Source organism: Glycine max, chromosome 20 (genome assembly GCF_000004515.6).
Source record: "Glycine max cultivar Williams 82 chromosome 20, Glycine_max_v4.0, whole genome shotgun sequence".
NCBI lineage: Eukaryota > Viridiplantae > Streptophyta > Magnoliopsida > Fabales > Fabaceae > Glycine > Glycine max.
Genome location: NC_038256.2, coordinates 39,895,772 through 39,917,804, shown reverse-complemented (window position 1 = coordinate 39,917,804; position 22,033 = coordinate 39,895,772). Strand labels below are relative to the sequence as shown.

Below are 22,033 nucleotides of genomic sequence, written 5' to 3'. Positions count from 1 at the left end.
TCAAAATAATATTGACATACCACAAATTCTAATGGAAAATAAATCAATAAGCTGGGGCAATCAAGGCTTTATCTAATGGAAGAACATACCTTTCCCTATCACATACGTTCGAAAAACCATGTTATACTTTTCGGTAATTCCCCTACGACTACCAATAACCTTATGACATAAAATTGATGTAATGTGTAGGATCCAAATGTCATGAATACAGAGAAATTTCTAGTCCTTTTTCCAAAGTTGATATCTAATTCCAAGCTTCAGATTTAATAGCAACTATAATAAAATTCAAATTACATCTTTCTTTGTTTGAAAATAGTTACACTTCTATCCATTTTTAATCAATCTGTTAGTTATTCATATTTAAAGATCGAAATTAAGAAAAGTAACCTTCCAAAGTAAATAATTCTGTTATAAAATTATATGTAATTTGTAGTATAATCAAATTTTAGTATTTATTTCATTACTATAACAGATTTGTAATTCTTTTTGAACTATTGAATAACTATTTAAAAGGTGTAGTATAAGATGTTAGCAAAACTTGTTTCAACAACCATAAAGTTAAATTTTACCTTTTGGAGTTAAATTTTTAATCGGTATAATTTTTTCATATAATTTATTAACTTTTTTTAACATTTTTTCTTCTCAACTAAATAAGTAAAGAATTTTGTTTTATTTCTTTTTCTTTTATTATTTTTGTCCACTTCAACAACATTTTTACTACACTATTATCTTTTCGGTTATTTTTTCCCCATTTCTATTTCTCTTATAATTTTATCCTTTCTATTCCTTTTCCTTTCATTTTCATTTTATTTTACTTATTCAAATAGAGCATCAAGTTATAAGTATACATTTGCCACATGGGCTGCTCAAATATAAAATTATTTCGAAGTTTCGAATACGCATGTATTGGTGCGTACTAAAGTATTTTCAATCGACAATCAAACATTATCTTTTAAGTTAAAAGATTATTAAAGTGAATTTTTATCTTTTTTAATACTAACCAACATATCTAGGAGGCTTAATTATATATCATTTGACATTTTTACTAACATATGGATTAAGTCTTACGCTTTAAGATTATTCTAAAAAACGTATCACTATCACCCTTCTCTATTAAGCCGAAACTTTTTAATTTTACATATACGGGTGGTAACTCAAATCATAAAAGCATCAAATTTTTTATTTAAAATATTAGCAACGTGCCAACTATCCCCTATTTACCTAGATACCCCGTTGTTTGAACGTGTAAGGTGTAGTGCCACGTTCCTTATTAACTTTTTTTCTGGCTAAAGACTATATTCCATAATTTGATTCCTCTAAAAGACAATTAACCAACCAAATTCATTGTATTTTATTTTATTTTCATCAGACCCACCCAAAATAAGCTATCATAAAATAATTAGTATCATTTTTTAAAAATAATTAAGAATACAACTCTTTTCATATATTTGTAGATATAATTTCACGTTGGTCTTTTATCATCATCGAAATTCAAGTTTCATTCTTTCATTTTTTTTTTATAAATTTGATCCTCTATTATTTTTTATTATTTTAATCTTTTAGTTAATTTGATATTCAATATTTAATATTTAGCAATGTAGTACAATATCACGTTAGTTTATATGTTAAAATTGCAAAATCAAATTATAAAAAAAAATTCCAATATATTTTTTACATCTAAAATGTGTTTTGGGCAGGTCTCAGGTGGCTAGTAAAGACCCACCCAACCTAAAATATTATTACATAAGTTTAAATCATAAACAATTTCATCTAATTATTTAATTAGTTTTTAGACAAATCTTTTCGTTATAAAAAAAGATTTTTTTAAAAAAATTATTTACCAAACAAAGAAAGTAAAATTATATATGAATTTGAATTTTTAACGTTAATTTCTATATTTTTGTAAAAAAAACGTTAATTTCTATATTTGGTAGGCAATTCTCATTGACATTATATTGGATCTTTAACTATTTGTATAATAGTATCAATCCATGTTGACATTATATTTTCATTAATTATAAGATAAACTAAAATTACAATTAAACTTGTATTATTAGTCTCTGTCAAGGCTGTACTCGTCTTTTTCTCAAATTAAAATTGTTAAAACTAATCACTAGTACTTTTTTAAAGGCCGTCTGTAAATCTGTAATAATTTGGACGGGTTAAAACGTGGTAAGTGGCAATTAGTATTATAAGAATTACTACTAATTATTATTATGAAGAATCTAAGTAATCATCAGTTGTGAACACTGATTGAGACGGAGACCCCTTCTTTCACTCTTTCTCTCTCCTTCTCTACGCGATCTCTTTCACTTACTTTTAATTGCGAATATTTTCACCACAAATCACTTCAAAATCCTTCTCTGCTTGTCGCATTTTGAGTCTCTGTGGGTCTTTTGGGGCTCTCTCTCTCGCCGAGCTCCGCACTCTTCAGGGAATTTCCTCACTCAGATTCCAGCTGAAAATTGCGCAGTGAGTTCACTTCAAATTCAGAGATGATTAATTGAAGTAAGTCTCCGCCTCTTTCGCCATTTTAGGGTATCCTTTTGCTGATTTCTCTCGATGATCAAACAAGTTGGTTGATTTAGCCGTTTCCTTTGCTCAATCATGTGCCAGTGGATCTTTGTTTTCAGGTGCATGTTTTTAACAATGGATTGGTAGTGCATCTTGGGATCCTGGAAATTTTGGTAGAATTAGAGGGAGGGAATTTGTTAGTTTGATTCTTTGTTCTTATTTTTTTTCTGGGTATGTGGGGGAATCTGAGTATGGAGACACACAAAAAAGTTATCATCATTGGTAGGTTAGTTTTGATTGAGAGCTGGGTGTCAGTAGTTTTGACTATCTTGGTACAAATTTTGATGGTCAAAATAGTTCCATTTAATTTCATCTTTGATCCCCCTTTCTTTTGGTGAGACTCTTGAGTTAGGATATATGAATTTTGCTTTAAAGTTGGAAAATAAGGAAATTTGAGCTGATGAAAAGCATCGAATGATCCTGCCTCTAAAGTTGTTCAATCTTTGGGAGTTTTATAATATACATCTACATGCAAGACATGTATAAGTAACGACTAATGATGTCATGTTGTATTTATTTATTTATTTCCAATAGTTTGGGGTTGGTGTTTTAACTACATGGCTTATATGCTTTATTGAGATTTGAGTTTGGAAACTGGGGACCAAGTATTAGCTGATGAAAGGGAGTTGTTTAATCTTTAATGCTTAGTTTATACTGTCATGTCAGATCAGATGTGTGGGCGTGCCATAATTTATTGACCTTCATTACTAGTCAGAAGCTGTTGTATAAACTAAGAATCATGAATTGTTAGCTTCTTCTATCAATTTGAACTATCTTATGATAGACTTACTGATTGAGAATTGATATGTATGCATGTATTGAAGAATTTGGATACAATATATACATTTATTATGACTTAAAAAGTATATTCATATTTTACTGATTGGAAGTACATGTTTTTCTCTGCTGCAGGTTTTTTGCAATAATAGTTCAATAACTGATTCCTGTCTCTAATTCTGAAGTTATTACTTTTAAAGGTTTAATGGCTGTGTCATGACTTTTGTAACTTTGCCTACTGAAGTGAAATGATAGATTTTTTGAACTCTTACTGGGATCCTTCTAAGAAACTTGCGTGCCACATCTCAATTTATAAAATACAAATATGCTTACATGGTGGGGAAAATCATCATCAAAAGAAACCAAGAAGAAAGCAAATAAGGAAAGTTTCTTTGACACACTGCACCGAAAACTTAGAATTTCATCCAAAGGTAAAGTAAGCATTAGATCTGGAGGATCACGTAGACATTGCAATGACACAATTTCAGAGAAGGGAGATCATTCTCCATGTGGATCAAGATCGCCTTCACCTTCCAAAGTGGCAAGGTGTCAAAGTTTTATTGATAGGCCTCATGCTCAGCCACTTCCACTTCCTGGTCTGCATCCTTCAAGTGTAGGCCGAGTAGATTCTGAAATTAGCATATCATCAAAATCAAGATTGGAAAAAGTCTCCAAGCCATTATCGTTTCTTACGCTTCCAACACCTGGATGCATACGTTGTAGGCCAAACCCTGCAGATTTGGATGGAGATATGGTCACTGCTTCAGTCTTTAGTGATTGCTCTGCTGACAGTGATGAGCCGGCAGACTCACACAATCGTAGTCCTCTAGCAATTGACTGTGAGACTGGGACTAGAACTGCTGCTGGCAGTCCTTCCAGGTAGCTTCCTCAAACTATAACGTGCTTCCAGATTGTGATTGAATATATTAGAAATATATATATTTTCTCCTTTACTAAAGAGTTGCCTTCTTTCTGAAGCTTAATGCTCAAGGATCAACCACCTGCTGTTTCCCAACTGAATTCAACGGGAGTAAAGAAACCAGGAAATATTCTAAGTAATCATATGTCTTCTACTTCACCAAAACGTAGGCCTTTACGCAACCATGTTCCAAATCTTCAGGTTCCTCCTCATGGTGCCTTCTATAGTGCTCCTGATAGTTCCTTGTCAAGTCCATCAAGAAGTCCATTGAGGGCATTTGGCACAGATCAGGTGTTGAATTCTGCTTTTTTGGCTGGAAAGCCATATCCAGAGATCAATTTTGTTGGGTCTGGGCATTGCTCTAGTCCAGGTTCAGGTCACAATTCTGGGCACAATTCAATGGGAGGGGACATGTCAGGACCGTTACTTTGGCAACCAAGCAGGGGTAGCCCTGAGTATTCTCCAGTACCTAGTCCCAGAATGACTAGCCCTGGTCCAAGCTCTAGAATTCAGAGTGGAGCAGTCACACCTATTCATCCCAAAGCCGGGGGAACACCCACAGAATCACAGACTCATCGATTGCCTCTTCCTCCTTTGTCAGTTTCTAATTCCTCACTGTTCTCTCATTCAAATTCTGCAGCAACATCTCCGTCTATGCCAAGAAGTCCAGCTAGAGCAGATAATCCAAACTCTGGCTCACGTTGGAAGAAAGGGAAGCTGCTTGGCAGCGGCTCATTTGGACATGTCTATCTTGGCTTCAATAGGTATGCATTTTAGTTAAAATGTTCTTAATTTCTCATTTATTCCTTTTTTTAATCTATCATTTCTACATATGGATCTTAATAAGAATTGCTTTGTTTAAAATGTTTGTCTCTTTTAGTGAAAGAGGCGAAATGTGTGCAGTGAAGGAGGTTACCCTGTTTTCAGATGATCCCAAGTCTATGGAAAGTGCGAAGCAATTTATGCAGGTAAATTGATTCCTTACTAATCTAGTAAATTTCATGCAGGTAAATAATTCATTTTCTTTAGGTGCAATTTATAGTTTTCTAGTTCTGATTTAAATTTGACATTACTTTGAAAATCTAACTACAAAATTACTGGCAGGAAATTCATTTATTAAGCCGCTTACAGCATCCAAATATTGTCCAGTATTATGGTTCTGAAACAGTAAGTTCTCTCCTTCACTTCCTGTTTACAAAACCATACTGACAGTACATGTTAGCATTCAGATTCTGATGTTTTCCCTCATGTGAGTGATGATGAGTTATTGTGAGTTTTGTTCTAGTGTCTGGACTGTCATTTCTAGTGTATATGCATTATATTCTAGATTTCTAGTTACTGTATATTTGTTTCTGGTGGTTTATCTGATAACATAGAAGTGGGAATTTCTCAACGGTATTTGTTATTGTGGTTCCTTATAGAGGCTTCTAAATCACCCCTTGAACAGGTCGATAACAAGCTTTACATATACCTTGAGTATGTATCTGGAGGCTCCATACATAAACTTCTTCGAGAATATGGGCAATTTGGTGAACTAGTTATTCGTAGTTATACTCAACAAATTTTGTCAGGGCTTGCTTATTTGCATGCTAAAAATACTCTCCATAGGTAAACTAAATCATCTATTCATGATTTCAATGTTTAAAACTTTAAGTTGTTGCTAAGTTCTGATGCAGTGATGTCTATATCTGAAATTGCATTTATTTGTGAAGGGATATCAAAGGAGCAAATATACTGGTAGATCCAACTGGTCGGGTCAAGTTGGCAGACTTTGGCATGGCAAAACATGTAAGCTTAGAGATAATAACTATTCAGTATTCACTGTATCTGCATTTAGGCTAAATGAGTTAGATATGAACATTGGATTGGGATGCCTAGTGAAATTATGAATCTGTTGGACTCCAAAAATAAACACATTGATTTCTGAATAAATTATAGAAATAACCTAGTTTTTAGGCTAGATTTGAGTACAATCATAAACAAACACTGGGTTTCCCCCTAACACAATGTTTCTGTTAGGATCTAATTGCATGATATGATGAGACTTGGGTTCCACATTAGAAGTATGGGATTTTAGGGTGGGGTTTATAAGGCCTTGAGCTTTCCAACTAAACAGCTAGGTTTTTTGATATAATTCTCCCAAGGTTCTTATCAATTGGTATTATAGCTTTAAAATGTTATAAGGTACGAAGATGGAACTTGTTTCCCCCCCAAAATATGCAGAGAAAACATAGGAACGAATAACAGGAGCAGAAAAGGAAGTCAAATTAATATTGAAGTAGGATGCTGAATAAACCAGAATATAGAACCTAAAGAAATAAATTTCCCAATAAGACTAGAACCTTCTCTGAATCTCCTTTGTGGACTACCGACCTCCTGTCTGGGTGATGGTATGATTTCCATGTAGACCACATTCCATACTGTAAAGAACTTTCAAGTCCCTGCTTATACTAGTTAACACATGACACTGCAATTCAGAGACAGACACCATCAACAAAGGCATTGGATTCTTCTGTTTCTATTGAAGTCATTTTGAGATTGCATCTGGTTTATTGATTTTCTAATTCTAAATGATTTAATGAATCCAAAGGTTGCATAATTTGTCCTGCTTGCCCTACTTATACCTTACATAAACTATACCTTACATAATTTGCAGATAACAGGGCAATCGTGCCCATTGTCATTCAAGGGAACACCTTACTGGATGGCTCCTGAGGTTCTAATATTTTCTTTAAACCTTTTTTCTTTTATATTTTGATTGTGTCTTAGATCTGTGGCTCAGTATCATTGCTTTCTGATGATTCAGGTTATAAAAAATTCTAATGGATGCAACCTTGCGGTGGATATATGGAGTCTTGGATGCACAGTTTTGGAAATGGCTACAACCAAACCTCCTTGGTTTCAGTATGAAGGGGTTAGTAACTTATGTCAATATATCAGAGCTTACATTAATTTCTTTTATCCTTTGCTTTGATATGTATTTGAAGTATTTAATATGTACAAAGTGCTGATGATAATTTTTATTATAAGCATGACACCCTTGTAATTTATTTCTTATTATGGGTTGATGTATTTGCATGCTATCATAACAGGTTGCTGCCATGTTCAAGATTGGTAATAGCAAGGAACTCCCAACCATCCCTGATCATCTCTCAAATGAAGGAAAAGATTTTGTTAGGAAATGTCTTCAGCGTAACCCACATGATCGTCCTTCAGCCAGTGAATTGTTGGACCACCCCTTTGTAAAAAATGCTGCACCTTTGGAAAGACCTATTCCGGCTCCTGAAGCTTTGGACCCTGTTTCTGGGATTACACAGGGAGCAAAAGCTCTGGTATGTAAAATATTTTCTGACATATTTTTTAAAGCTCAATTTTATTTTGTATCATGTCCACGTTAGCATTAGAGGGTAGCTTGTTTGTCTTTCATTGCATGTATGCCGCTTAAGTATCAAATTATCCCACTGCCTCATTTGTCTAAAACATGATGGAACAAAATAGGAAGCATCTGCTCTGCCTTGTGAAACTGTGATGTGAGTTTTTTGTTCTTCATGCTTTCACGTTCCTCGTGATTGATTTAAATGTTTTTGGTGTGTATATTGTATAGGCTATTCATGCTCTTGGCAATACACACGTATAATTTTTTATTTTTTATTCTGAGTCCAGCATATTGGGTATTTTCAGGATCTATATCCTCACTCCCTTTTCCATGTATGTGATAGGACTGGATCATAATATGGAAAAGAAATGGAATGTTTATTGACAGAAACCTGTCTCTAGATACTCCTGGTGTTTGAGAGACCTGGGCTAAGTGGGCTATCCCTCTCAATTTCATTCCCAAAACCAAAGATCCTGCTCCCATTCTCCCCTTTTCTCCTAGTTATTATACTCTCTTCACCTTTCATTTATGGATCTTACCCACTGATTGGCAGTCCAGCTATCAGACTATCTAACTCCGGTTGTCTATTCATGACAGTTACTAGCTGTTATTTCTGTTACTAACTGATTCAAGCCTCACTGAGGTTTCTAACAGTATGTTGCCATGGAAATCATGAATGGTGCAGGAGGGAAAGGCAGGCACAGTAGCTAGAGACATAATATGAGTTAAGAGATAATCGAACAACAGTTGGAACAGAATAAAGGTTCTAGGGTTTATAAATTGAATTCCGTTTCTGTCAGATCAGGCTAGAATTTTATGTTAAAGACTTAGAGTACATGGATGGAGTTCAGTTAAAGGGACTGTTGTAATCTTAAGAATTGTGATAATGGTTATTTTTAACAGTAACATAAATTTTGTTTAGCTTCTACATCTCTATATGAAAGCAGGCTCTACAGTGTATCTGGTTTAAGTCTTTTCATGAACTAGCTTTTAAATGTAATATCATATCTAAATTTTGTTGCATCAATGGAACCATTTATAGTTGCTTCTCATTTTATTTCTCCTTCTGCATCCTCTTGTTATTATAATAATATCATGCATCTTTGATCAATTTTCAGGCTATTGGACAAGGAAGGAATCTTTCTAGCTTGGATTCAGATAGACTTTCTGTTCATTCTTCTAGATTTTTGAAAACTAATCCTCATGAAAGGTCTTTAATCCCTCTCTCACACTCACTCACACACACACACACACACGAAACATGCATGCAAGACTGCTGACTTAGTCAATGGTAATCTGACATTATGTTATTAATCTCCAGTGAAATCCATATTCCAAGGAATATATCTTGCCCTGTTTCTCCCATTGGAAGCCCACTTTTGAGGTCAAGATCACCACAGCACAGGAATGGGAAAATGTCTCCTTCTCCTATATCTAGCCCTCGGACTGCTTCTGGGGCATCTACACCTCTTGCTGGTGGCAGTGGTGCCATTCCATTTGGTAATCACTCTAAACAGTCCATTTACTTTCAAGAGGGTTTTGGAAGCATTCCCAAGTCCTCAAATGGTGTCTACATGAATGGCCATTCTCATCACGACTCGAATGTTGACATTTTTCGAGGAATGCAAATGGGGTCTCACATTTCACCAGAACTGGTTTCCAGTGAAAATGATGTTTTGGTTAAGCAGTTTGCAAGGCATCCTCATGCAGAGCCATATGATTTTCAGTCGGTCTTGGCAGATCGTGTTGGCCGGCAGCTGCTGGGGGAACATGTTAAGATTAACCCATCCATTGATCTCAGTCCCAACTCGTCTTTGCTTAGCCGGCCAAACGGTTTATGACATCAAGATTTTTCCTAAAGTTTCTCATAATACCTTTGGTTAGCAGATCTGTTCATTGTTCTATTTGCAAGAATATAACTATACAATAAGGAGCCAAAGCACAAGAGAATCAATGTAAATAAATTTGTATCCAAGAATAGGCTACATGGGGCACAAAAGTGCATTTTGCATGGCTTCGGCTCGGGCTGATGGAGTTCATTCGTGCCACAGCATTAAACATTCTGACAATTTGTCCATATCAAGCAATCAACTCATACAAATGCTCACTTGTTCGAAGAGGAACTTCTTGTTGTATGTAACATATTTAAAGCATCAACGCATGAGAGGTTTCTCTCCTGCACTTAAGATACTAGAAATGACAGTTTATGCAATGACAAATGCATCTTCTAGAATTGGAACACCATATAGATGCCAGAGAAAGGGTTAAATTGATACAAAACTTAACTTGCAGACTTTTTTTTGGGAGGTTAGACATTGCTGTACGGTAGATGGGAAACTGTATTGTGATCATGCATTTATGGATGGGGAAGTCAAGGTTTGTAGAGAGTCCATGCATGATGCATGTTATGTTTAATTGTGGGAGATGAAGTATTATTGTCATTGTATAGTCTACTACTGGATTTGTTCTGTACATTATTATTCAACAGTAAAATGGAAGAAATCTAAAAATCTTATGATCCTCATCGGATTATACAGGGCTTTGGAACAAATCTGGTTGGGTGAGAAAAATTGGATGCTTTGAAAGCACCACTGAATATATATTACTGGCCATCACGATCCCGTTTTGATTACATTCTTAACATTTTAGTTGAAGTACTTATAAAAAAAAATATAGTATTATATATTAAGCCATTAAGGTTACATGTATATAATGGCTTTGAACAAGATGGGTACTTAATTTTGACTGAGATAAAAAAAATAGTTTTATTAAATTTTTTCCAAATTTGAAAAAAAAATTAGTTAATTTTAATTTAGTCATTAATTGATAATCGAAGTGAATATTAATGCTTAAAAGAGATCCTCTAAAAATGAAGGGTGAATAACATGATTCAACTTCCCAGTCAAAAGTGGTCGAAAGAAAAGTAACTGAAAGTAAAATGTACCAAGAAGGTTAACAAATATGGTATGAAGTGAGCAAGGCAGGAAACATAAAAGTATTAAATAAATTTATTTCCTCCCATACGAGCCATGAAAGTGGATAAATATAAGTGAAGGATTTATTTATTTATTTTTGTTTAATTTTAAAAAATTAAAACATTAAAGTATTAAATAAATTTATGTTAAGAAAAATAATATAGTAAAATTTTTAATTTTTTAAGTTAAAATTAATTTATTAATTAGTGTACAAGTTTTTTTTTATATATATTTTATTTTATTTTCACTCAGTCTTCTACATGACCTTTAAAACAAGGAAAGACCATTCTCATTTAAAACAACTTCCCATGAAATTAAAGTCATCCATCAATTAAGGTGAAGAGTAGCTTAAGAAATACTACTGTACTGGTTTTATTTTCTAAATGAATTGAAAAAATAAATAAAGTTAACTAACTGTCTGAAATAAGTTTCTTTTTTCTGATAGAGGTAGTAAGGGTAGTAAGACTTAAAAAAAAATCATTTATTACAATTTTTTCATTATTTAAGTCACGTAACTACAGTAATTTATAGGATAGAAAAATCATATTAAAGAATTGTAGAGTGCAATAAACGGTTTGATGATTCCATAAAAGGAGACTTGAGAAGAAAGAAACGACGGTCGGGGCAGTTGTGTCATGTCAAGTGCGTGTGTGTGAGTGAGACATTTTTGAATTTCCTTTGAATGTCTTCGTCTTAGGGTTTGCACTTCTCCATAGTCAACTCTGTTTCTGTTTCTGCGATTCATTCATTCGGTGCTCGAATTAACGATACTAATGTTTATGTTATGCTTCCATTTCCATAAAGAAAATGAATCACCTCCTTCTTTCTTCACCACTTTCAACATTCATTATTATTATCTTTTTCCATAATAATTAGATACTGTATTATTTTAATTTTGTCTTCCTTGTTTGTAACATTTTTTGGGATGTGTAATTTTTTTCTTCTTTCTGTTTTGCCAAACAGTGAGAGTTAAGAATGGGACGTAAGAGGAAGAATCGATCTAACAGTGCCACAGGTATACACATTTTATCTATCTACTTGCTTTAGACTCAACAACAGTAGTGGTAGCTTCAGTTACTTGCTTGAAGCATGAGTTAGCTGTACTTATACATGTTTCAGATTCAGAACCTATACCTGTCCTGTACCAATACCAGTACCTATACCTTCGTTACTTTAATATTTCCATTATGAGTGTGTACTCTACTGGTATAAATTCAGACTTCAGAACTTATGTTAGTTAAGCTTGACTCTACCCTAGTACATTAACGTGACCATTTGTGCTTCTCTGTATCAACAGCTGGTAGCATCCCTGAAGCCGCTCCAAGTGAGGCAATTGAACCTTCTAGCAGTGGTAGTTGTGACAAAACCTCCTTCCTTTAATGTGCCTGTTTCGAAATCCTTTTTGGCTAATAAATTCTCTAATGTTTGATTTCTTCTAACTTGTAATCCTTAATTGCAAGACTAAATTTGTGCTAGTGTGCCTTGATTCTATGACATAAATGAGAGTCACATGATCAATTTTTTTGGGTACAATGATGGCATGATGAGGGCAGAACTAGGAAATTTTAGGCATGCTTGCTCACATTGATTATTAAGATTTTCATAGAGGAGACAGATTTCATCTATTTGAAGGGACTTATTTGAAAATTTTTGCATAGTATTCAAGGAAAAGAAAATGTTTGCGTGTGTGGTTGCAGCCCCACCCTTCTATGTAGTTCCATCCCGGGGCACTGAGCTTTGATCCTAACAGATGCTGCAAACTGCTAAAACCCCACAGTTCTAGGCTCTAGCCAAATCCTAGTGATTTGATCATGTATTATTCAATTAGCTATCAGGGGCTCTGAAAATAGGGTACCTGTGCCATTGGATACTTCCAACAGTCAAGAAGTAAAGAAGGCTGTGGACAAAAAATCCCTGTCTATGCTGAACAAGCTATATTACTTTTGTACTCGTCGACCAAAGGCACATGAGGAATTGAGGTACAAAGCTTAGGTATCTTAGTATTTTGATGTTGCATTTGTTGTCTTACTGATGTTGAAAATCATATATTCAAATCCCAGTGTCTTGGTTAGCATGTTTGGCGTTTACTTAAACCGCAAGGATGGCTATACCATGAAACCAAAAGGATGGGTCAATGATATGGTCGGTATCAAAAATGCATAAGGCTTAATTTAAGCTACTAGTTATTTGTGATATAACTCTGAAAAAGTATATGTAATGTTCAGGTGATTTTAGCTGCTGGAAAGATAATGATGGAAGAGGAGAAGGCAACAAATGGGGTTGTCACTCGTCATATGTTTAGCCCACAATTTGTGGTGAGTATTTAAGTATAATGTTTATAAACAAAAGAGCTGTTGAAGGATGAGGACCCATGCTATTGACATTTATGGTAGTGCTATTGTTTTTCCAGATATGTTTAGTCAGCATAACACTCTCATGTCAGTCAGTGATGTTTCTGTGTAGAATAAGGTGATATGCGATTTAAATCAATCTAATGAAGATAGCTACAAGCCTTGGTGTATTGAGGATGTATCTCTATTCATCTTGCCGAGTAAACTGGGTTATGATATTAATCAGTGCAAATTGGTAAGTATGGTGCCACCTTATATGCCTTTTGTTTTGAATGAAAATTATTATGGTTTGTAAACAACCTCTGGGTTTGGTGGTATGCAATGTCTTTCAGGTAAATAATTTGTCCTTTTTTCAGATTTTTGCACCAACTTTGTTTGAGGAGCATTGGTCTTGTTATGCATTTGAGCCCAAGGACAAAATTTTGTATGTGTTAGATTCGATGCATGATAAATTCTCAACCAGAAAGAAGAACTTGGATGATGCAATGGTAGTATTGAACATTCCTTTTCCCTCGGGAAATATTTACATTAGCTTTATCAAACTTTTATCCCTAACTTTTCTGTCTGATCCAACCAATCAATGGTTTTTTTATGCAAAGAAACGTCGTTTTGAGGAGCTGCTGGTATTGATGAATCCTGGTTTGACCAAAGAGAATGCATCAATAACACTTCTTCGCGTTGATGTTCCTAGGCAGCAAAACATGTGAGTAATGTGTATAGCTCTAATGTTCATTTATGTAGAAAACTAAATTCATTATTGGTGCTAATAATATATTTTTTCTCATTGATGCTTTATATGTTTGATAGTCATGATTGTGGCATCTATGTGCTGAAATACATGGAAATTTGGGATGGATCAATAAAATGGCAAGACAAAACCATGCCTGATTATCAACGCGTGAGTATTGATTTGTCTTTTACTAAGCTACTGTGTGGAAGTGGGACTTACTTTTAAAAAAATTGCAGAAAGAAATCTTGAAGTTTCGGCAAAGCCTTATATGTGGATGGGTTCAACATCCTAAAAATGAGGTTAGAGAAGAGCTTTTGAAGGCTGCAGGACTATGGGGGAAATTATGCTGACTGACATTGACTATATCAAGTTAACACGTCTACTAAGAGATTTCGGTTATACATAGTTAATTTTTAAAAAAATGAAATACAGTTTTAATTCTTCATCTGGGGCACCCAAACTTAATATGAAAATGTAACACCTAGTTCACACTTTACTTGTATCTTGGGCATCCAAACTTTAATGCCCTGTGTACTCCAACACGAATATACTAGTTTCTATAAAGTTGTTACACATTTTTCTCAGCTGGTTTGTATGGGGTAAATATAATAACTTCCTTCCTATGCTTTTCTCACCATTTACTGTCTTTTGGGTTAGTTTACTGTGATTTGTAGGGGTCATTACTAATGCCCTCCTCTAAATATTACATCTCCTTTGTTGTTGTGTGTACCAGGTTTGCTTGGATTTATTAACTTAATGACATAATGGTGTATCTTTATGTGATTCATATATTTGAGATTATTAAATAAAAAAAAAGGCATACAGAAATTTATTAGGTTTTTAATTTAGGTAAAACGAGTAAAGAAGGTGGTTTTGAGCTAGAAAAGAAGCACTGAGATCTAGCAAAATCTTAAACAAACACATGGGATTTTGGTGTCCAATGCTATTTTTTTAACTTAAAACTTTAACTATTTTTTTTTATCATATTTAATGATATCATCCCTAGAATATCATTCAATTAATTGTAATTATAGTTTTAATGATTTATTTTTATTCTTGATATCAAATTTTAATGAGTGACATTTTAAGAATTTTTTTTAAATGTGATTATTAAATTTAAATGATTTTTTAAAGGAGTAAATTTAAATGATATTAACCAAATTTTTTAATAAATGAAAAATTAGTTAATTTTACTTATATTTAATTTTATAGGGAATATGACTGACATTGTTTTATCATTGTCATTATTTTCTTATGTATACAAAAAAAGTTTGTAATTACTAACAATAATGTTTAGAAATATAATAAATATCATATAGATAATAAACTGAGTCAAGCTAATCGAATTTAAACACATGTTCATACCATATTGAGAGGATCATAGGTACAATTATACTAGCCCTTTAAACTTTCCAAAATCTCCATTATAATTCCTAATTTCAAAAAATATTATTCATTTGTTTTTTTAGTACAAAAAAGCAAAAAATAATATGAAAAAAGAGAAAAATGAATGGCATTATTTAAGACTAAAATGAGTTTTTTTATATATAAAATTAAGAATTAAAGTAAACAACATTTATAATTTTAAAAACCTGAATGAGAATTTACTCAAGGTACAACTGCCTCCAACAAGATCAAAAGAAAAAACTTAAAATATACTATTTTATTATTTATACAAAATATTTATTTTTATTTGACCTTTGAATTTAAAAAATAATTCAATCCAAATGAGTTTCACTTTATCAACGTTATATTGGTCATTACTGAACACATATTTCTAATGAGGTCTTAAAGTCAAGCATTATGAACAGGAAAAAAATATAATTGGTGGGAGAGATACATTAAAGATACGGAATCAAGTTTTTGAAAAAAGATTAATCATTCACTGTTCACATGTATGACATAATAACAAATTTAATTTGATCTCAATTGTTGTTGGTTACGGTTGCAACAATAATGATTTTTAATATAATCCCTGTTTTTTTTTCCTGGTGTACAATGAGAACAATAAGAATCGAACTAAGTCCTCATGCATCTACCCTATCCAACACTAGACCAACCTAATGGTTATATAATCCCTGTTTTTCACATTAACTTTGTGCTGATCACAGATTATAGGAGATGACGGAGACAAAGTTGAAAAATTGTGTGTAACTGAATAGTCTTTTCCTATAACAATCAAATTAAAAATAAGTATCACAAATAAACAGCGTGGAGGAGGTGCTGATATGACCGACAGTTGCTATTTGAAGCACAGCTGACAGTAATAGGTGCATACATGAACTCTAGACTTGAGTGCAACGATTGGATCCTTGAAAGCAACATTTGGTCCTGCTACTTCCACGCAAGAAATGTTGAATTGATGAAAAACAGTGAGCAACGTGAGCTTATTTACAGAGAAACAAGAATGTGGTGCAGGCAATTAGCCTTAATAACAGGCTCCACCAATTGTTGCCATAACAGAGTTTTTGTATAAAGGTTTCTCTGTGATTTGATGCAAAAATGTCACGAGAGCTGAAAGAGGAACAGACACCCACCAATGCATCTTGTGATTTTGATTTGTCAGAGAATATATAGGTTGTAAGCCTGAAATCCATGTCTATGCAAAATAGCCTTAGATAGAAATCAGGAGATATAAGATGGGTTGGGTGGTTAAGAGAGAAGGGAAGGGAAGGGAAGGGGAGAAAAGTAGTAGGTTCAATTCCCATGCTAATAAAATAGTAACAATTAACAACTAACATTTGTCAATAAAAAAAAATCAGAATCTCACTATAAATATATTACAGGAAGTCATATAACTGATTGTTTTCAAATAACAATCAGAAAAGTATGCATGATGCATCTACATTGACAAATAACACTTGAGTTTTTTTACTTGGTCAAATTCATGCTGAAATCCCGTAGTTTTTTGGCCAAATCAGCATCAGTCCCCTGTGAGGTTGTTTTGGCCACACTACTGGCTGAAAAATACTTGCCACTAATTTCCTTCACTTGTGGGTGCAGTGCTACATAGCATGTTGTTGCTGCTCCCTGCATTAAGGTTGGACAAGGTGAACAAGCAAGGTCAGAAGAATCCCATAGTAAACATGAGGAATGTTTGAACCCTCTTCTAGCTTAAAAATTGTATCCTTAATGGATTCTGTACCCATTTGAATTGTCAATTATTTAATTTTAGTTTCATAATAAATGATTTAGGTGTATTAAATATGTTAAATATAATGAACAACAAATAAATGTTTGACAACTCGCAGGAGTATCGGTAATCATAAAAAGGAAGGGTTCTAGAATAATGCCCTAAATAACAATATAATGTCCCTGAAATTTAAAATCGCAGGTCATACCAATTCAACTTACCTGCTGGACATTTTTAAGCAAAAGTCTTGCTATAGCTTTAGTTAGACCTGCACAAATCAAACAGAAATATACACATAAAACTTAGCTACTGTCATTATCTGCATTAAAAAAATGAACAAATTTCATAGACATGAATTGATATAGCAATTAATCCGAGTGATTATGAGAAGTGCTTCACAAGAATGCTCAAGATGTTCTTCAACATGCCTGTATTCAATATTTAAAAGGGCTAACTGATAAAGAACTTGATCATGGACCGATGTAAGCAGCAAGATTGAACAAGGCATGGACCAGTTGTGGACTTGAGTCCCTAAAAACCCGTAATCTGGAAGCTCTATACTTGTAAGCAGAAAAGAGCTATAGGGGGAGAGAATTACTTATGCCGCTGAGTTGGCAAGTTAATTAGGCTTATCAGAGTGGTTATAGGGCCAAGGGGTGTGGTAGAGTGATGATAAGAACATTGGGTATGTTGCAAAGCTCAAGGCCTTATAAACCCCACAACAGAACCTCGCACTTCTAATGTGAACCTCGCAATTGGATCAAAACATAACATCATGCTCCACAGCCCCAATGCTTGATACCAATTGATAAGAACCTCGGAAGAACCAAACCACGAAAGTTAGCTATTGAAGTTTCTACATCCAAGGCCTTAGAAACCCCTCACCAAAATCCCATGCTTCCAATGTAGGTTGGTTATTTGGGTTGCTTTTAGACAGAGAAAGTCCTTGCCTGAGGATCTAAGGCCTTGGTATCCTTTGTAAGAGCTTAGTCTCTTTCATTTGAATAAAAATCTTAAACCAATTCCGACTCCTGATATTTCATCACCAACCTATTATTAATAGGTGTTGGTTTTTTAAAGATATTCTTTAACCAAATTTAGTATATAACACCAGAAAGCAATGTAGACAAATGCGGGCTTATTGAATGCCAGCTTATTGCATTTTGAAAGACAATCAAAATGAAAATATAAAGGAAGATAATGCAGAATACATCATTTAGTATACCAAATCTCATGACCTACACAATTCCTAGACAGAACATGAATAGCACAATGCGGTAGTTACCATTCCACTGAAATTGATAACCAACAAATATTGGTCATCAATAATCACCTAATTTTCTAAAAACAAGTCAGCAATCATCTTTTCCAAAGATAGGGTCATCTTTAATTAATACATAATTACAGTAATGAGCGACTTTTTATACATAACCAGCAAGGTAAAGGGATTAGAAAGAGTAAAGTGTGAAGAAGAAAAATACTGTTAAAATATTATGTAAATCTAAATAAATGACATCCTAAATAATCTGATACCTTCTGCTTAAATAGTTTAATTCCATTGAGCACAATGAACATAGTGAATCAGAAAGAAGAAACAAATTTGGCACAAGTCTGAATCTGCTAGTCTATTGCAACCTATCAAGTGAGAAAGCAAAAGATAACTCAAAAATACAATAGAATCGTTCGCATTTGAACCAAGGCGGAAATAGGAATTAATTACACTTAACAAAGGTCATGCCACCATCTGATTATGTTCAATCAGAAATATCAGTTTCTTAATCAATGACAAAAGCCAAAGAGACAATGAATGAACACATAAAACTAAGGACATCGGTCTCTTATTAATCGGCCAAAAGTTAACCTAAATAAGGAATAATAATGTTAACTTATTATGTCCTTCAATGGCCAACTAAAATGTTTCACTATGGTGTAAGAAAAAAAAAATACTCTTAATTAACAATTTCACCACATAATATGTAAATTACACCATTGTAGAGGAAAAGCCAACACACCTTGAGACGTCTTGTAAGTTCATTTGCATGTAAAATGTTGGCAAGCTTTGACTACCCATATGCACGCCAGTTGTTGTAACTGAATACAAAGAAGCAAACATAATTAAATATATGCAACACTTCTCCTGTTGACAAATACTGCAGGAACCGGAATCATGATTTCATGCTTAATTTTCGGGGAAAACTAAAGTAAGTCAATTGTTTTAGCTGTAAACAAGGAAGGACACATAATGAAATATACAAAAACACTTTTTACAACAAGTTTTTCAAAAATCACGTCTCCTTTCATAATTCTATCAAATTAAAATGTGCATAGGCATAGGTCAATCGTTATTATATCCCTGAGCATTAAATCCTATCAGCAAGTTTTTTGTATCAGATCTGGTATAATCTCCATTACTCAGAAAAACTATGAGTACCAAAAATACATAGCATAATGACAAACTTAATATCGAATAATAATTTTCATAATAAAACAAATATTAGAGCTGATTCCTGCGATAAAAAAAAAAAATTGAAGTCTCCAGCAGCAGTCTTCCTTCTCAATAAATTTCTCTTCCATTAAAAAAAAAAAAAAGAACTGTCAGAATATCTTCTCATAATTTTAATTTAGGTTACACATTACTTGATTCATAGTTAATTTTGTCAAAACAGATTCCTTCATAATATGTAAATCGGTGAGCCTGAGAGGAGACATTAACAATTCTTCCTTCTTTCTTAATTAGTTTCACGTGAAGTTTTCTTCCTAGTGTCCAACAAAAGATTGGTCAAGAGAAAATGACCTGCGAAATTATATTAAATTAAGACATCAGGGTTCACATCACTATCACATCTTCCCAGTCTATGCATTTTAAAAAAACAATAAAACAGTTACTTGATGTTTAGTATAAAATATCTCCCAATTATATACGATGAGACAATCGTAAGTGTAGTAATACGCATATTTCATGTTTCAATAATTTATAACCACTCCCCTAAGAGAGAAAGAGAAAGAGAGAGGATTCATATATCTATGTTTCTATTATTACAGTAACTATCACCATTTATCCGAGTTCTTAATTATCTTAATCAGAAAGATACGAATCACATGGCCTACACTCCCTAGAAACTTCTGCAAGTGCCAAAATGTTTCCCCAGCCTTCCCTTTCCCCATTTAAACTGGAAAGCTCAGAAAATTCATGTTAAGGAATAAAATATCAGTAAATTTGAAGCAATGTCACTATCAGTCATGAAATGAATTTTCAAATGGAAGAACACTCAGTTAGTTGGATCTTGAATTAAACAATAACATTTTGAACATACCTAAGTGATTTGTGGCAAACTGTAGTTCAATTTGTCTGTAGAGAGCTTGAAAGGGTATGCCATAATTCCTGCATTGTTTCTTATAATACAAGCAAACCAGAAAACAATATTACTCCTGTGTTTCCTTAAATAATCAAAATTAAGAGAGCTCAATTGGAACATAGACACGCATAATGGGAGAAAACTAGTAACTAACAACTTCACTAAAAACAAAGTCCTAAAAAAAATAGTGAAAATAAAGTTGACAATGTGATCCATGTCATCTCAATTTCTTACACCAAGATGTTCAATGGAAGACCAGAGGACTTAAAGTCTGATGCAAATTTCTTGACAGACTCCATCGAACAGAGATCTAACTCCATGGCATCAACTTTGGCGGAGGGAATCTCCTTAAGTATTGTTTCTTTGACATCTTTAGCGGCAAACATATTTTTGACACCCATAATCACATGGACACCATGCAAAGAAAGAACACGTGTAGTCTCAGCACCAATACCACTGGATGCTCCTGTTACCATAATGTCCGGATACCACATTTAAACAATGGAACATTCTAAGAATTACTTATCATGCCAGTGGGAATTCAACGAAGCATGCATATGCAGAGATGCACAAGTTATGCCCCACCAAAGACTCCGGCTTTTGTTGCTGCATTAACAGAGTGCAATCATCTTGGGCTAAATTATAGAGTCAAATACAAAAGGCATTAGTTCAATGTGGTTTTGTATCTTCATTAAAAAAGCTTGTAAGTCACTCCACATGCCAATATCTGTTCAATTGAACTAGAAATGAAACATTTTTCAATTTGTTCAGTTCATCATTGAACTGGATAGAAGAAAATTTGCATCAAAACATACGAATAAATAGTGATTTTTCTTAGCCAACTATTAGGACAGAACAGCATCAGCAAGATCAGAACAAAAAGTTATCAGAAAAAAATGATTTTTTTTTTTTACAAGGAAAAGATACCCATCTGGAAATTATATAAGAAAAAGAAGAAAAATGGAAAGAAGTGAGGGAGCTGTGACAATGGCAGTGAGACCAGTTCCATCAATTCCTTCAGTGACTTGCTCTGCAGTGGATGATGATGAAAACCCAGAAGCCCCTTTTCTGCTGAATGGTCCATCTTCTGCACACACTATCTCTCTATCTTTCTCATTCTCTCACACAACTCAGCGTTGCACCACCACCTGAAACTGAGATACAAGTGACCAACCAAAGTGGATTTTTTAATCAATCAGAAAACTAAACAAGTCAACAACTAAAGAGGAAAAGTTATATACGTCTTATAACAGAAATTCCTGAGACATCAGCTAATAGCATGTTCTTGAGAACGTAGAACATATGATGTCCCAAAAGAAAGAGGAGAATCTGTCTCAGCTCCTTACTTTAGCTACCCTGTTAGCCAACCGACGTGGATGTAGACTGCATGTATTATTACATTTATGACTCATCCAATGCCAAACAAGAAAATTTTCGTTCATTTTTAAAATAATTGTATTTATTAAAGCCATATGAAGAATGTGTTTTAATTCATTAATGTATTAAAAAATCATGTATTAATTATATATGCCTAATAAACACTATGAAAACTATGATATAAGTTAGTTTGATTTTTTTATAAATTTAAATGTTCTAGTTTATTGTTTTAAAAGTTATTTAAAGCTAGTTTTTAAAGTTAAAGTGAGATTTATATTTATTAATTTTTATATTTTTCATAAAAAAAACATGTGAATGCTTTTTTAAATATGAATTTGAAAGTAATTATTATAAAAGTCAATAAATTTATTATACATGATAATTTGTAATTAGATTACAATTGATGCATTTTAATTATTTTTTGTTAAAAAAATCAAAATACACTTTTAATATTATTTGGAGAAA

General features: G+C 33.4%; 2 protein-coding genes and 1 long non-coding RNA gene across 17 annotated transcripts; 2 read left to right on the top strand and 1 right to left on the bottom strand.

Annotated features, from left to right (window-relative positions):
* Positions 1-2,221: 2,221 nt before the first annotated feature.
* On the top strand, positions 2,222-10,156 carry LOC100797994 (mitogen-activated protein kinase kinase kinase YODA). Of its 2 annotated transcripts, none has more exons than XM_003556068.5 (12): positions 2,222-2,508; positions 3,487-4,230; positions 4,330-5,034; positions 5,151-5,238; positions 5,375-5,437; positions 5,718-5,878; positions 5,983-6,058; positions 6,927-6,986; positions 7,077-7,184; positions 7,363-7,602; positions 8,765-8,856; positions 8,968-10,156. In XM_003556068.5, exons 2-12 carry the CDS (start codon positions 3,677-3,679, stop codon positions 9,485-9,487), a joined length of 2,667 nt encoding a protein of 888 aa, XP_003556116.1. In that variant the 5' UTR covers positions 2,222-2,508; positions 3,487-3,676; the 3' UTR covers positions 9,488-10,156. The 2 variants fall into 2 exon arrangements, with proteins under 2 accessions (XP_003556116.1, XP_006606139.1); XM_006606076.4 differs by having other exon boundaries at positions 2,237-2,633.
* A 1,013-nt stretch (positions 10,157-11,169) lies between these two features.
* Positions 11,170-14,286, top strand: LOC100790059 (putative ubiquitin-like-specific protease 1B). Of its 14 annotated transcripts, none has more exons than XM_014772302.3 (11): positions 11,170-11,273; positions 11,585-11,636; positions 11,919-11,972; positions 12,450-12,600; positions 12,682-12,763; positions 12,847-12,936; positions 13,085-13,207; positions 13,305-13,460; positions 13,572-13,675; positions 13,780-13,870; positions 13,939-14,286. In XM_014772302.3, the coding sequence occupies exons 2-11, from the start codon at positions 11,597-11,599 to the stop codon at positions 14,050-14,052; spliced, it is 1,005 nt and encodes a 334-aa protein (XP_014627788.1). In that variant the 5' UTR covers positions 11,170-11,273; positions 11,585-11,596; the 3' UTR covers positions 14,053-14,286. The 14 variants fall into 14 exon arrangements, with proteins under 14 accessions (XP_014627788.1, XP_040869272.1, XP_014627791.1 ...); XM_014772305.3 differs by having other exon boundaries at positions 11,204-11,263; XM_014772311.3 differs by having other exon boundaries at positions 11,205-11,273; positions 12,319-12,600.
* A 1,400-nt stretch (positions 14,287-15,686) lies between these two features.
* Positions 15,687-21,614, bottom strand: LOC100789530 (uncharacterized). The gene is made up of 4 exons (XR_005890301.1): positions 20,150-21,614; positions 18,848-19,629; positions 17,057-17,103; positions 15,687-16,732 (listed from the first exon to the last, which is right to left on the bottom strand). It is a non-coding gene; the product is annotated as an uncharacterized lncRNA (long non-coding RNA).
* Positions 21,615-22,033: the final 419 nt, after the last annotated feature.